At 43.2% G+C, this 15564-nt stretch overlaps 1 protein-coding gene across 1 annotated transcript; it reads right to left on the reverse strand.

The window, feature by feature from the left end:
- gucy1a1 (guanylate cyclase 1 soluble subunit alpha 1) lies at positions 1–7039 on the reverse strand. Its single transcript, XM_062524546.1, has 8 exons — positions 6625–7039; positions 6325–6386; positions 5738–5796; positions 4915–5621; positions 3588–4073; positions 1967–2110; positions 860–1014; positions 1–555 (listed from the first exon to the last, which is right to left on the reverse strand). Exons 1-8 carry the CDS (start codon positions 6865–6867, stop codon positions 369–371), a joined length of 2043 nt encoding a protein of 680 aa, XP_062380530.1. The 5' UTR covers positions 6868–7039; the 3' UTR covers positions 1–368.
- Between the last annotated feature and the right edge of the window lie 8525 nt (positions 7040–15564).

A 15564-nucleotide genomic window follows, 5' to 3' on the forward strand; every position in this document is an offset into this window, starting at 1 on the left:
TATTCATATATCTTTATTATAGCTCAGTTAAAATACAAAAGGCCAAAGTAATGAATGCTTTCATTTTGGAATGTTTGCACATCCATTATGGTCTACTAAGATGCATTATAGCCGTAACTGCTAAAGCTTCATATTAATCCATTGTGTGCTATAAAAAGAAGTGTCTACAATCTAATTATTATTACTACATATTTAGTTACAAGGTAAATCAAACAGTGCACTGTGAAAAAAAAGAGCAAGTGGTTTTGACAATCTTAGTCCTATTGCTGGAATGGCTGCTATATCTTGTGTCAATGGCATGTGAATGGTGAATACACAACTTCTGGCATTCAGCACGGCGTGCTCTGTGTTCATTGTCCCAATGATATTTATGTATGTTCCACTGCAGTGTTTGAATGGCCAGCCAGCGGCCCATCTGTGTTCGAGTCACTGCTGCTCCTTTGATCGAAAGCCTCGAGGAAGTAACAAACACCAGGGATCTCGGAGGGGAAGTTAGGCGGAAGCTCCTCTCTGCTCCGCGGTATGAAGGTGAACTCTGGCCGATCTTTTAACAACCTGGAGAGGAGGAGGACGTGTGCAGCGCGTTAAAACAACTTAGCAGACTCTAAGGCCTAAGTGCAGTTAAAAGAGAAATATTGTGTTACTCAGTGGCATGAAAACTATAAGTGGTCACAACCTTCCTGTGGGTCAAGCATAGTTCCTATGTCTTACACAGTTTCAAAAATGGAGGAGCACAAACCAAGAGCTTAGTATAAACAAAGTGGTCACTGCGAACATTAACAGCAACAGAAGTATTTTTACAGTCAGCATGCCAGTGTGCATTTAGAGACCTGCGTTAGTGACTAATAGTAATAGTCACCTGTATGTGGTTGGGCTGACGTTTATCCTCCGTGGCTGGCTACAGGACTCGAATTTGTTTGCAAGTGTCACGTTGTTACCAAACAGGCAGTAGCGAGGCATTTGCACACCAACGACTCCGGCCAGGACAGATCCTGAGTGGATGCCAATCCGCATCTGAGGAGAAAAACATGAGACATGGCTCAGAGCTTTGATCACACCTCTCTCTCGGGAAACATCTTGATATTCCAATGACCGCATTAGTAACTATACATATCTTAGTGTGCACAGGGTAGACATGAAGTTTGCATTCCTCAAGCTGTAGAGCACAGTATAACCCTAGAGCTACGTTTGTTCCTGTTTCCTTACTAGTATTCTTTTATGGTAAAAAGGTTAAAAATAGACGTTATCACAAGCTTGCAACAAATCCTCCTCAAGCAATTTGGCCAAGGAAAACATATTTTCAAAAATATTTTTTAATAAATTGCATTAACATTTACAAAAACACTTTTCAGTCTTTTCCTTGGTTTGGCCATCTGATATCACAGCAGAGAAACATGACTAATGTAGACCGATTTATTCATTATTTATTAGTAATGATATCATAACTCCCTTTCTTTTTCCCAACACACCATGAGAACCTGCTATCAGCAACAACAGCCTGTTCATTTCAGAACCTGCTGTTCCTGCCAATTCTGGGATTGTAGCATTTCTGTGGAGTCTGTTGTGTATCTCATTACAAATGCCATCATCTGAGCTCTCTTGACCAGGCTGACCACATTGTTAATAGGGAATCTTAAATGCCACCAGCTGGATGTCCTTCTTGGGCACTTTAGGTAAGAAGACTCCACGGCTGACTGACAGACTGGATGATGCACTCTGTGATGCTGTAAACGTTACATTAACATTGGCTTCCCCGTACAACTGCCTCTGCAGAAGACCGGCTCCTTCATAAGAAACACTGGCCAGCCAAGGAGCTTACATTGTTGCTACAGACAAAATGGCAAGATAATTTTTTCCCCCCCAAACTCATATTTCAATTGATGAGACTCGCCCTGTGATGAGGACCTTAGGACCCCCCTTTCAGCTGTGGAAAAAGGGAGCCGATTGGCCGGGAGACGCTACTGACCCTGATGACCTCTCCTGTGGGGGTCGTGACTTCATCCGAAAGTTCCATCATCCTCAGAGACATAAGAGCAATCTGCACGGCGTGGTTTTCACTCTCCTTGTGCAAACCACCAGCCACACAGTAAGCATCTCCAATGGTCTCCACCTGCAAGACCCCAGAAGAGACACAGCACAGCTCTGAAGTGGGCACACATTAGTGCTCTGGCCATCTAATAATGAATCAACGGATGTGACAAAACAACACACTCCTTTGCGGCAGCCTGGTGCTCTGCTTTATTTATCATCAGGTTTATCATAGAAAAATTAAACGTATTCTGTGGAGATATACTTGGAACTGTTGCTTATAAACCCTTAACCAATTTGTTTTCCCTTGACATATACCTAGAAATGTAATAATGAATCTTTTCTTTAAAAAAGTAATTGTTCGACACATTGTGCTGGGTACCAGTATGATATGACAGTTATCAAAAAGCCTCATGCTGAGAAAACTGATGATTAACCAAAGGCTGACCACATTTCTCTTGCACTTATTATAGATGTATTTACTTTCCATTGAGTTAAGAAGAGCACCTGACAGTCGTCTGGTTAAGATGAAGTGAGATCTATTTTGGGCTGGAGACGTCCTCGAGAATGTACACAAAGCAGGGTCCTAAACTAAACTCTGACTTCACCATGTTTTACAAGAGCCCTTGGCTCTCATGTGTTTGGGATGTTTCACTTAAGAGACACGGTGATTACATTAGCCAGCCTCCTGGCAGAACACAAGCAGCTTTTGCTCAAAATCCACAGAAAATGATAGATAGTCTTCTAAGCTTTTAACGCAAGGGCTAAGATAAAGTTAAAGGAAAGGGGACCTGTGGTCTTTTTTCACCGGCAGTTTCTGGAACACTGTTTTTCCCCTTCAGCATGAACTCAAATGCCTTCATCTGACCATTCATTAGAGGCTTCCATCAAGAGCAGTTACCACCCACTGGGTGATGATGACGACAGACCATCATCAGTTTTGTTTCCATTTCAAATTCAACATGGATCAACTCTAATGAGGGACATCTATACATCAGAGATGTGTACATTGCCCAATTTAGCTTACTAATTGGCAATAGGTCTGAATGTGCTCATTTATAATTTCACAGTAAGAATGGAAAAAAAGATGAAACATGTGACTTAGATAACTTTTCCGTTGTTTTTTGTTTTGTTTCCAGTTCAATCTGTGCTTGGTAAGACCGTTCACTTAACCTGACAGCCTTGTAATTGTAAATAAGGAAATTACGCTGATTAGTCTAATGTGACTCATTTCCTTTCTTCCATCTAGGCCTATATTATGTACTTTCAAGTCCATTGGATGAAAACACACACACACACACACACACACACACACACACACACACACACACACACACACACACACACACACACCAAAGTCAAGAATCAATGACTGCTGTCCACTGGACATGGGTGGATAATGAGGAATCTCTAGGGAATAATCAGTGAACATGCACGCAAGAGTTATTTTTCATTAAATCAACTTTAAGCGTGATTGATCTACAGTAGGCGTCTCAGAGCACAAGATCTGTTTTCTCCGTCGGCGATCACTCGGCCGGTGCCTGTCAGGAGAGCCGTACCTTGTACACATCCAGCACGCCGACGTGGTGGTCAAAGCGCGTGTAGAGCTCCCCTAACATGGTGACCACCTGCATGGGCGTGCAGCGCGAGCAGATGGCGGTGAAGCCCACGATGTCGGAGAAGAGCATGGTGACGTTGTCGAACTTCTTGGCCTGCACGGGCAGGCCCTGCCACAGGCGCTGCGCCACGTTCCCGGGGAAGATGGTGAAGAGCAGCTCCACGGTGCGGCGCTTCTCCTCCTCCAGGGCCTGGTGCGCCAGCTCCAGCGCCCCCTTGGCCTTGCCCAGACGCTTCTTCAGGCCGTCCTGGGCCTTGGCCTGCTCGCCCACCAGCACCACGTCACGCAGGGCGTTGTGGATGGGGATGTCGGCCAGGTACAGGCCGCGGCCCATCAGCTCGTCCAGCTTGTCCACGCACGGCGAGCCCAGGAAGAGGATGGCGTTCATCTCGGACATGAAGATCATCTGGCCCTTCAGATCCATCAGCTGCAGTGGAGAGGACAGAGAACAAAAGACAGGAGAGGGGAAGCAAGGGTAGATGAGATGATAGAAGCCCATTATGCTGCTGAATGCTGGACATGTCTGGACTGACAAATCTTCCATGTATGCAGCAGCAGTGCTGTTTTTGGAAAGGAAGCCCACAGAAATACATCAGTTTGCCTTCGCCACCAGCTGCCTTCATTAAAAGGTGGCCTGTGCTCTCCATGGCTGGAGTTGATACCCAAATGTCACTGCTTTCTCCATGTTATTAACAAAATCACATCATTTGTGGTCCTTTCTATAGCCACCTCTGATCCCATAATTATATGATCCATAAGCCGTGTTAAGCATGGATTACCCAAGGTGACGTGAAAGAGATGTACACACGAAAGGTCTAATGGTTTTGTTTCATCATTGCCACAATCTGAGTATAGTTTATGTTCAGTTCTTCCTCTTTAAGTAATAATATTGTAACACTAATGTTGGTCTTGATTCAAAGATTAATGCAAATAAGCTTTGTGCACGTCATTTTATCTTTCCCCATATTGTATAGGTCAACATCAAACTCATTACAGCAGACTTAAAAGGGTGATCTTTTCCCTGTGACATTTTGTCCTCATATCTCATCACTGGCTTGCAGGCAGAGAAATCCCTTTAATTAGCCAGGGATTCTGATTAAGACTAAGACATGCTGCTTCTCCGAGAACCTCTCATGGCAACCAACTGCCATTAAATCCAGACAACCTTTCATCCCTCTCTGTCTTTGATCCCCCCCAAATCGCTTAAATGCCAGCACCGACAAAAACACACGCGCACAGTCACACACGCACCCGCGGCTGGCACATACCTTGGCAGAGCTCTCCACGGTCCACACACCTGGCTTCATCCGCAGGACAAACTGGGTGTTGAGCATGGTGAGGATGCCCTGGAACGTGCAGCAGATCTCGGGGCTGACGATGGCAAAGTGCTCCTCGAACCTCGGCCTCCTCTGGCCGTCCCGGCGGGGCAGCCGTCGCCGGAGCCCGTCGCCGATCTGGAGCAGCCCCATGTCCTGGTCCAGCATGACGTGGAAGGGGAAGGTGGAGTAGAGAAGAGAGAGCGGGATGTCCCCGCTGGACAGCGTCCGCATGGGGCTGGGGGTCAGGCTCTTGGCGTCGCGCATCAGCACCGAGTAGAGCAGGTGGGGCTGGTGGCTGGCCTCCAGGGCGCTCTCCTTGGCGCCGGGGTCCATCCGCACCTCCACGTCCAGACGGTACAGCACCCTGGCCGCTGCCTGGATGATGCCCGGGAAGAAGAGCTCTGTGGTGGGGTGGGGGTTGAAGTAGTAGACGGTGAGCAGTCCGGGGTCTTTGTCCAGGCAGAGCACGGACGCTTCGCTGATATGCCTCCTGGCCTCTGGGGTGGGTGGGGAGCTTTGCTTTAAAAGCACATTGAAGCTGTTCAAGAAGTCGTGTAGGGCTCCCCCCACCACTCCTAAAATATGACCATCCTCCTCATAACAGCTTCTGAACACCTCAATGCCCAGGGATACTTTCAACATATCCATATGAATACCTGAGATTTTGAAGAAAACAAAGATACATACAATATAATATAATACAATATCGGCCTGTATATTGACAAAGTGATCAACATAATCACAGAAATGTAAATGTGTGCTTCCAGTGTACCTGTTTTGACACAGAAGTTCTTCATAATATCCTCTAGATGCTCTGGCTTTTCCAGTCTCCTGTTTTGAGAGAAATCAGTGCAAGATACATCTGATCAATAAAGGCTTTCAATTCAATCTGAGGCGTGGACCAAGGAAAGACATCACAAACGAGGCACTCAACACATTAACAAATGACCACCCAGCCATGCAGCACGACAACTAAACAAATCTGGCTTCAGGTCAGGAGTTGTGCATAAAAGGACATATTGACCAGGGTGTGTCTGTTTGTTTTTCTCCTGGATATGTTTTATCATCTCTAAAATTGTCCTTCATACAGTATAGTCAATGGGTTTATCAAACACGAGCAGATGGAGAAAACATCAGCACAGGATTGATCTTTGAATTTCCCATTCCAAATTCAGTTGGAATATCAGACAGCCGCACCGCTGACTACAGGCAGAACACTATAATGCCCCCATACTGGGAATGAAATCTTCCTTCTGAAATTGTATTCATAACTCATTATTAATATATGACATAACAGTGAAACATAACATTTTATACCCTATCAAATGTGCTACTGAAAACGAATGTTTCATAACTTACCAGGGAACATCTGATTTGTGTTGCTGCACCACACTCATGAAAGCATTTTGTAATCTCTGTAACTGCAAATAGTGAATGTCAGAATTAGAACATGTTCAGTATGAACGACAGGTATTCACTATAATGTGTGAATATTTTGTCATTCATAGAGTTTCTCAAGGGAGTGCTTTAAATGCAGCCTGTGTTCCCAATACTGAATGATGCCATCATCTTCCATCGGAACCTGGATTAGAATGCATGTTGCCAGCTCTACACTGAAGAATAAATTGTTCTCTTAGTATGTAAAGGATTGATATTTACCTCAGGACAAACTAATTTCCGAATGCTCTCTCCGAGTGTGTGCAGATTAACTTTACTCTTGCTTGTTTTCCGTTGAGGACGGATGACTGGTATATGCCCAAGCACATCTTTGGAAATGGGCAATTCGTTTGTTGAACGACCGCTTGAGCAATTATCAAATTTCCGTGGCTCTTCATTTTGAAGGACCATAGAAAACGGGCACTCTCCAGAAATTTTAAGTTCCTTTAATTTTGCGCAAAACATCCTCGGGGTATTAATCCTCTCCGTGTAAAAGGCAAGCGATTACATGTACATACTGAAATAGAAACTCTTTTCCTAAATGCAACCAGCTCCCACATGGCAACATTCCCAAACTGATGAGGCAAAATGAGAGACCGTAGAATAGGTGTCGGACACCTGCGCTGTCCTTGCTGTTTCAAACCATCAACAACTAAGCCGGCAGTAAATACTGTATTCACAGTTTAATTCCACCCAATCATAGGCGAAAGTGGACTTTCCACCTGGCCAATCGATGCACGAGGAGGCAGGGCTCTTTAAAAAAATATACCCTATCTGTATGAAATGCCGTGTGCTCGGTGCGTGCGCTGAACCGTGAAATAGTTGGATGTTGATTTGAGCGGAATGCTGTTACGCACGAAGAGCTTCTAGTACTCAGCAAACTCATGGCTCTTAATGGTTATTCAGATATCATAGCTTACGAATGAGGGAGGTAGACTTATTACACCAATGGTGTGTTCATTGTAGTGTTGTAAGATTTACGAGACAATTCATAACACAGACCACACTGTCAGCATCTGGAGGTAGATTTGATGAGTGTGACCAATTTTTCTTTCAGTACATTGCATGCTTTTTCAAAAAAAAAATATATATATTGATATAGCAGGTATATTGCACGCTGCCCTGCTGAAATGAACCACACTCCCTATTAGAGAGAATGCATCACATCTGTGTTGTCAAACACAAGTTATGTAAGAGACCTCATTCCACAAACGAGTCTGCATTAAATCCTGTCTTTGTTTTGCCATATTGCACTAATGACTGCATCGGCTGACAAATCACACTCAACTGTGTAGTTATTCAGACCATTGCTATGAGAAAATAATACATACATAGATGCATATATACATTTTATACATACATGATGCAGTGGTCATATGTTTTAAACTGCAGTAGAAGTCTATTATGGGACACATTAAGAGTGGGACATATTAAAACATCATGTTTAAATATAAAAACACTTGACCGCAATGAAATGTTTGCCATTTAAACAGAGGTGCAGAATAAGGAAAATAAAGTCGATATTGAGGTATTAGACAGAAAGGGTATTGAATTCTTCATAAAATTAGCTCCATCACTGATCAGATGAAACGACAAATAAAAATCAAACACTTCCATTCTTGCGAACCATTAGCTATTGGTGTCAGAATCTTGCTGTTTTGTTGTTATATTTTGGAGTACAAATCTACAACTTAGATAGATAGATAGATAGATAGATAGATAGATAGATAGACAGATAGAGATAGATAGACAGATAGATAAAAAGATAGAGATAGATAGATAGATATAGATAGATAGATAGATACGTAGATAGATAGATACTTCATTGATCCCCAAGGGGAAATTCAAGGTCCCAGCAGTTTAAGACACCACACACAACATACACTAAACAGGATGATAAAAGTCAAATCAACAAATCAACATGACTAAACCTGATTTTTTCTGAACACTGTTTTGCCAACAGAAATATCTTTGGAATGAACAATAGTCTATTTTTGTTCCTGTATGTCTGAAATTCGCGTGTTCATGTGACTTGATGTCATAAATGTCTGTTCATAAAAGTGAAGTTGTCCCATGCTACCGTGCTTGGATTCCTGATTTAGTCTCTCCCTGATAGTCTTTCTCTGTCTCTCCCTTTTTATAGCTCCATCACACACACACACACACACACACACACACACACACACACACACACACACACACACACACACACACACACACACACAGTAATTATACTGCTTGGATGACCTTCCAATTGTAAGTGTGATGTTCAGTTTCCTTCTATCTTGTTCCTTTGATGTGCATTTGATGCCACCATCTCCCCTGATCCACACACACACACACGCACGGACACACACTCATGCCTGTCGCACTCCCCTGCTGCTGATTGACTGACTCCAAACCGCTCCAATCACCACTGCACGCTGAGAAGAATTGTTGTGTGTAGTGATTTGTTTGCTGCTTCCAGCAATTTACTGTAACATGCTCAGAGCAACACAGCATTATAGCATTGATAGTAATGACATGATGCTCTGTCATTCAGGTCAATGCACACAAAGAGCATAGAGCATAGGTGAGCTTAGTGTTGCATAATGCAGTGTGTATGCAATTACAAGCCATTCTAAACAATCAAATTCAACCTAATGTAGACCTCACTGATTGCTGTGTGCCTGTATGTGTATATATATAGGCTATATATATAGCTCTCTATCCCTCTGATTTCATGATACAAGGGACAATGGAGTCGTGGAGCAGGTAGCTTTTGATTAATAATGCATGGTGCACCATGGTGTTTGGAGATGCAGTGAAGGCCAAAACCTTTGGTTGGGTCCCAAATTGTTCTCGGCTAAAACAATCCATAATTCAGAGGGCCTTGGAGTTGACTTGGAATTCATTCATGTCATGGGCTCAGGTTCATGGGCAGAAGGCGCTGTTCTGAATCTGAGCTGCGGTGCCAGACCCGGCTCAGGCCTTGAGAGTGCGTCTCAGCTGAGGGGGGTGAGTCACAGGGACCACAGGGACCACAGAAGCCTTTTTGTTTTAAGTCGTGTCGTGTATTTTTGATGTTCCCTGTGAGGCGATACAGAAAGATATTGGGTCTTGTTGTTGCCCTGTTTGTCTCTCCTCTGCTGACCCTGTGCTTCTTATCCTCGGCCTGGTTGGGATTAGCCCGGTCTGCCCGCCTGCTCTCCTAATGGGGCCCTACAGCAGCACAACGGAACAAGAAATATCTCCATCAGTGCAGATGGACAAATGTTTGTGTGTGTGTCCGTGTCCGAGTGTGTCCGAGTGTGTGTGTGTGTGTGTGTGTGTGTTTGTGTGTCCGTGTTTGAGTGTGTGTGTGTGTGTGTGTGTTTGTGTGTGTGTGTGTGTGTGTGTGTGTGTGTGTGTGTGTGTGTTTGTGTGTGTGTGTGTGTCCATGTGTGTGTGTGTGTGTGTGTGTGTGTGTGTGTGTGTGTGTGTGTCCGCTGTCCGTGTGTGTGTCGGTGTTGCTCAGAGATGAGTTGTCAGTTGTTAAGCACAAAAAGGGAACAAATTGGGTAATTATCCACCAGGGAAACACTGGCAGGTTGCTGACAGTTGCCTGGCTTTGGCACAGTGACTGACCACAGAGACAACTGAACTGTCTAAATCATAGGTAGCCAGCCAGCACAATGGAGCTTTGGGAAAGGAGGCTTCAGTTATAGGTGCTGTTCTTTCCATCGAGGAACACAGACACATGTATTATGTAAGTGTCATCATCACATCCTCTTGTGCACAGGCCATGGATAGCCTGGAGTGTGTGTGTGTGTGTGTGTGTGTGTGTGTGTGTGTGTGTGTGTGTGTGTGTGTGTGTGTGTGTGTGTGTGTGTGTGTATGTGTATGTGTCTGTCTGTCTGTGTCTGTGTGTGTGTGTGTGTGTGTGTGTGTGTGTGTGTGTGTGTGTGTGTGTGTGTCTGTGTGTCTGTGTGTCTGTGAGTGTGAGCACGTATTTATGTGATCAGCACTGCCGAATGCCATAGCAACCTCCAATCTGAGTGGAGATGTGATTAGCTTTGTCCAGTCCAATGCACTATTGCAAAGCCCTTTTACAAAAATATCCTGCCCGCAGTCCGGACCACTCGTGTCGTCTGACACAATTCAGTCCCATATATTTCATAGCAAAACTGCCAACAATTCAAGCTGGTGCATAATACCATAATACAAATAGTGAAATGGCCTGCAGCCTATAGGACTAAGACTCTTTGCAAGGATACTCTTTTTCTATCTGTATTCCTAGTGACTGAAGGAGACATATGACTGTGCTATGTACCTCAAAATATGGGCAGAATTTTAGACATGAATACGGGAGGTTAACATACAGCTCTAAACCAATGCAATCATGAGTGTGCAATATATTATTGAGGGTTAATAAAGTGGTCTACAGCACGATTAAGAGTTTTAAACTTCAGTGGTTAGGGGAGAGACAGCCTCAGAGCTCTAGTCACCATGACCTATTGGCAAGTGAATTGCGGGCTTGGCATGAGATGGCTGTGTGAGTTGCTTTTCAGCATTTTCTCACTCCAACACAGCAAACACATTTGGTGGCTTAAATAATGCACTAGCTGGGAGTGAGGGACCTTTCAAAGCCTCTGTCTCCTGTCCCTAGTCCAAGCTAGTCCAACTAGACCAGCTACACTGGAGTCAGATAGTCAACGACCTGCCTTGGGTTTTTTTTTTAAGTAACAGCAGCATGTATCTTTAATTCAGTGTTTTTTTTTCTATATTAAATTCCTATTTAAAAATTAATGTCTAACAATGTAATAGCAGCCATGTCAAAACAAGTGATCAGTCTGTGGAATGACGAAATTAAATTCTCTGCTCTGACTGTTGCCGTCACCAGCATTCTTGGTATGAGCACACTTTCCATGACAGCAAAGCTGCTATCAGTATTGCAAGCAGTGCTCACTAATGCCCAAAGGCCTACGTCCAAAAGGACTGGATCCAAATTATATGCATCTATTCGTGATACACACTGAACCAAAGAAGAGAGAACCCATATGTGAAAAGTGCTGTTTTTCCTGTGAGCTTGACTTTTGGACGTTCAGGAGCAGGAACCTGATGTGAGAGAATGATGCTGCAAAGAAGCCTTCTATTTCCATCTATTATCTATGTCTCACAATGATTTAATGAGATCTTAGTGCTCAACAGAAAATCTTCAATCAAGGACTTCCACACGGCAAAGATTAATTTTGCACTTCTGCTGGGATATGAGCGAAGTCTTTCCTCATGTTTCTGTTTCGCTCGATGAGCATACAATTAACCCATAATGCAAAGCAGAGCAGCTGTGTGTTTGATCATGTTTGCACATTAGGCAGACTACATCCATCAGTTACACAAACGAGCGTAGTCTTACGGTTTACTTCACTGAACAGTTCAGCCTCGCAGGCAGCTTGCGACTTCTGGCTTCTGCGTAGTTTCATTAGTTAAGGATTGGCTTTGGAGCAGATTGTTCTACTGCGCAGTCCTCAGCATTAAGCCCCAATACGGCACACTTTCAAGCCCATGAGAAGGAAATTTATCACCATTAGGTCTCCCACCACAAAACCGGTTCTTCTCTTATTTACACAAGCTGTCTGAGGAGTGCTCTTTTCAGATCTTAAAAGGTACCTCAGGTAAACAATGGCGGTTCCCACGCTTGTCTGCAGCATAACGGGACCTTTTAAATCTCTTGCAAATATATCCCTCTGTTTACATATAACATATTAGCGCCCTACTACCTTCAGACAGGCAACTAAATACCCAAATAGCAACCTGGAATCGTCCGCTGTAAGAAGGAGGATAAAAAAAAGATAGTTCATTCCTGTCTTGTGTGCACAGCTGTCCCCAGAAGAAGCACACATCCAGAGAATGTGAGTCCAGCGATTTGTAGGGCAGCATCTGGCCGTGACCTACAGTCAAGAGAGCGAGGAGTTTTTTTTTTCTTTTTCTCTCCCCTCAGCAGCCCTCAGGGAAATCCTATTTAGAGTCCAGGTCCCTTGTGAGCTGAAGAGGAGAACAAAAGCACATAGCAATCACTTGAGAAGACGCATTAAGCCTCTGAGAAAATGGTTCCATCAGATATCAAAGTACAGAGTCAAAGGTTTGCTTCACCAGGGGTCTAAGGAGGTGACAGACAGACTATGCTTCTCTTGACATTAAAAAGGGTGACATGGGCAAATGGGCAAATTCATGGTTTCATATCAATTCTGTTGTCTTTGGATGCTATGATGATTTAAATCATGGATGCAGTATCAAAAAAGTCAATCAGACAAGATACGTGAGTGCCGAAGAGATATCACATACTAATAGTTTGGTACCTCGTGATTTAGTAAGGTCACATTCCCTCCAAACCTTGGATTTTTGAAATTACATTGACATTTCTGCTGATATTTACAATCACCAAGCAGTGATAAAATAGGCAACATTAAACACAGAGCCTGTGCTCAGCCATAACACCCTTGAAAAAAAACCAACAACGCATATATGTTTGTGGAATGTTATTCTCGTTACATATGTCAGATGAAGATGTTGACGTCCAAAAAGCTTTCCTGTATTTTTCTTCCATGAGGTAGAGTGCTTGCATGAGGTAGAGGGTGCTTGACATGGTTCCTCTACATCACAGGTCACAGCATAACTGGCATAGGTGGAGAGTGAAGATGTGTCATGCTGCAATAGAAAAAAGCTCAAGGCTGTTGTTGAGAATCCAGCAGGAGTTTACTATCTGTGAAGAGCTGTGTTTATAATGAGCCTCCACCTGCGATGCAGGGACTGTGAGGGATTGTTAGGTGTGAAAGCAGTTATTCGTGTTGGCATCTGGTCTGCCAAGAGGAATGTTGATATTCAAGTCAATCCCTCTGCATCCATCTCCATCTGGTTCGTGTGCAGCATGGTGATAGGCCCCCTCAGTGTCTCAGTGGTTTGAGGGAATTACCATACGCAAATATCAGATCTTCTGCTGTCCTCGTCACATTCCACAGGGGACAGCTTTCATTTATTCTATCTAATTACAGTCAGTGCATTTGTGTATGAATACAGTACATTTTTGGCAGCCAGGTGAAGCAGCTGAGTTGAATAAATGAGATACATTGCTAAGCTCCAGGGGAAAAGATTTTGATAAACTGGCCACACTGAAACCAAATACAGCATCACCTTTTAAGCTCTGAGTGTGCAGTATAATCCAACGTTTCCGCAATAATTATCGTTTATGGTTTTCTATTTCAGTGACGAAGACCAGTCAAGCATCCTTGGCAGTCAACAATACGAATGTCAAACCATGCTGCAGTTGACATAAACCAGTGACGATGGCTAAAAGGCCGCACAACTCATAATGCATACAAGAGATGCAACACTTCCTCCTCTGAAGTGTTTAGGCGGTGGTTACATTCTGCAGCTGCTCCACTAAAACCTTCAGTCTGCAGGAATTCACAGAAATAGCTGTTCTAGAGTGGCCATGATCAGAATTATCCATTTGAGAATTTAAATTGTTGTCTTTTCTTTTTGCATGTTTAATATAACTTTCCCTATTCATACCCTGACAAGACAAAAGTAAGCAACAAATGTTGTAAAAATGGTTAACAATTGAAATGCCTCATTTTTATCATGTTTAAACAGTCACAATACAGATATCAGTCAAACATTTTCTTTACTGCATAGGATAAACCACTGTTGCACCCACAGACATCAGATCTTCCAACAAACAATCTGTATATTTTTTGTCCCAGTAACAAATTGTTGTAGCCTACTAATGACTTGCTTTTTAATCTTCCTTGATTATGTGTCAGTGATCAAAAAAGGATCTCTGTGACAAAGTAGCCCCCTCTTGCTCTCATGCATCTCTGTTTTGAGGGGCTCCTGCCCATCACTTCCTCATGATGTCCATCGAAATTACTGGCGTGATGATCTCACTCATCTCAACTATGATTGTTTGGAAACAATAAAAGGGTCGGATAAGAGGGAAAAAAAGAACGAAAAAACAGGCAGGAAGCATGCCAATCATGTGGTTTTGAGATGATACCACAGTGGAAACATTTCTCTCAATTTCATATTGACTGACTAGAAAATTGTGAACAAAAAGTGAGTGCACAAATTTCAGTTGCTTTTCTGGTGAGACTCAGCATATCACTTGGCTGGTGATGGAGAGTAGGGTGTTTGGATGACAGAGTGGTTGTCACTAAAGGAGGGCTATTTCTTGGCTGATATGGCAGAGAGAGGAATCTCATTTCTGAGGTCTCTACAGAAAATAGTTAAGTATGCAGCCTTCTTTTCACAATTCTGGAGCAATATAATCTGGTTAGGTGATGACTACAGTTATTACAGTTACTACAAATGTAAGAAAACAAAACATAGGCATGAGAACATGTCTGGGTCAGGGGTTATGACATGCAAAGCTAACAGGTGGAAATGAGAGAATTGTTAAAAATGGTACATTGGCTGTTGACGCATATAAAACCTTGAGTTAATGCCCTATTCATCAGTGCAAACGGATGCCTTGAGAGTAAAATTAAACATGTAACACATGGCAAGTTACATTTCAAGGTTAATTGGCAATTTTATATTCTAGATCTCTAGTATGTGTGATTATGTCATCAAAAAACGGGCCTTGTTATGTTGGTTATTATGCCAGGTCACGTTGTCTAGAGATGGATTGACCTCATCTTCACCAGATTGATAAGAGTGCTTAACAGCTCAAATTCAGGCCTGGGAATGGACTGAGTGGCTTCAGTGAATTTACTCTGATGTTGATCAAATACTTGCAAAATACTTGTCTATCATGAGCAGCAGTGCATAGCCAGGAATATCACTCTTTTGTTGCCTTTATTAAACCCATGAGGTGCTGCACATTCATGCCAGTGCGTTTATTTTTAGAGCCCTGGCTTTCATCTGTTTGACAGGTTAGTAAGGTGTTCAAAGCAGACTTTGAACCCTGTCTGGGGCACATTGTAGCCTACTGTATGTCAGACCCCTGCAGATTGGCAGCTTTGCAGAAATGAGTAAAATGAAGGTGATATGCTATCATCTCCACTTGAGTCTGCAGACATAGAGACCACCAGAGAGCTGCAACTGCATGTTTGGTGTTTATGCAGGCTATAAAACTTACCCAATAAAAATGTATTTATATATTTATATGCAGATTCCTAACACCTGTCTTATATCACCATGTGA

The sequence above is a fragment of the Sardina pilchardus genome, chromosome 2, assembly GCF_963854185.1.
Source record: "Sardina pilchardus chromosome 2, fSarPil1.1, whole genome shotgun sequence".
In the NCBI taxonomy this organism is placed as follows: domain Eukaryota; kingdom Metazoa; phylum Chordata; class Actinopteri; order Clupeiformes; family Clupeidae; genus Sardina; species Sardina pilchardus.

What these genes read in the sequence shown, in the direction of transcription:
- gucy1a1 (XM_062524546.1), bottom strand. Translation starts at nt 6,867, where the DNA reads ATGTTTTGCGCAAAATTAAAGGAACTTAAAATTTCTGGAGAGTGCCCG. An exon ending in CACAAATCAGATGTTCCCTG is followed by an intron (nt 5,797 to 6,324) that starts GTAAGTTATGAA and finishes CTCTCAAAACAG; the next exon opens with GAGACTGGAAAAGCCAGAGC. An exon ending in GCGTGCTGGATGTGTACAAG is followed by an intron (nt 2,111 to 3,587) that starts GTACGGCTCTCC and finishes GGGGTCTTGCAG; the next exon opens with GTGGAGACCATTGGAGATGC.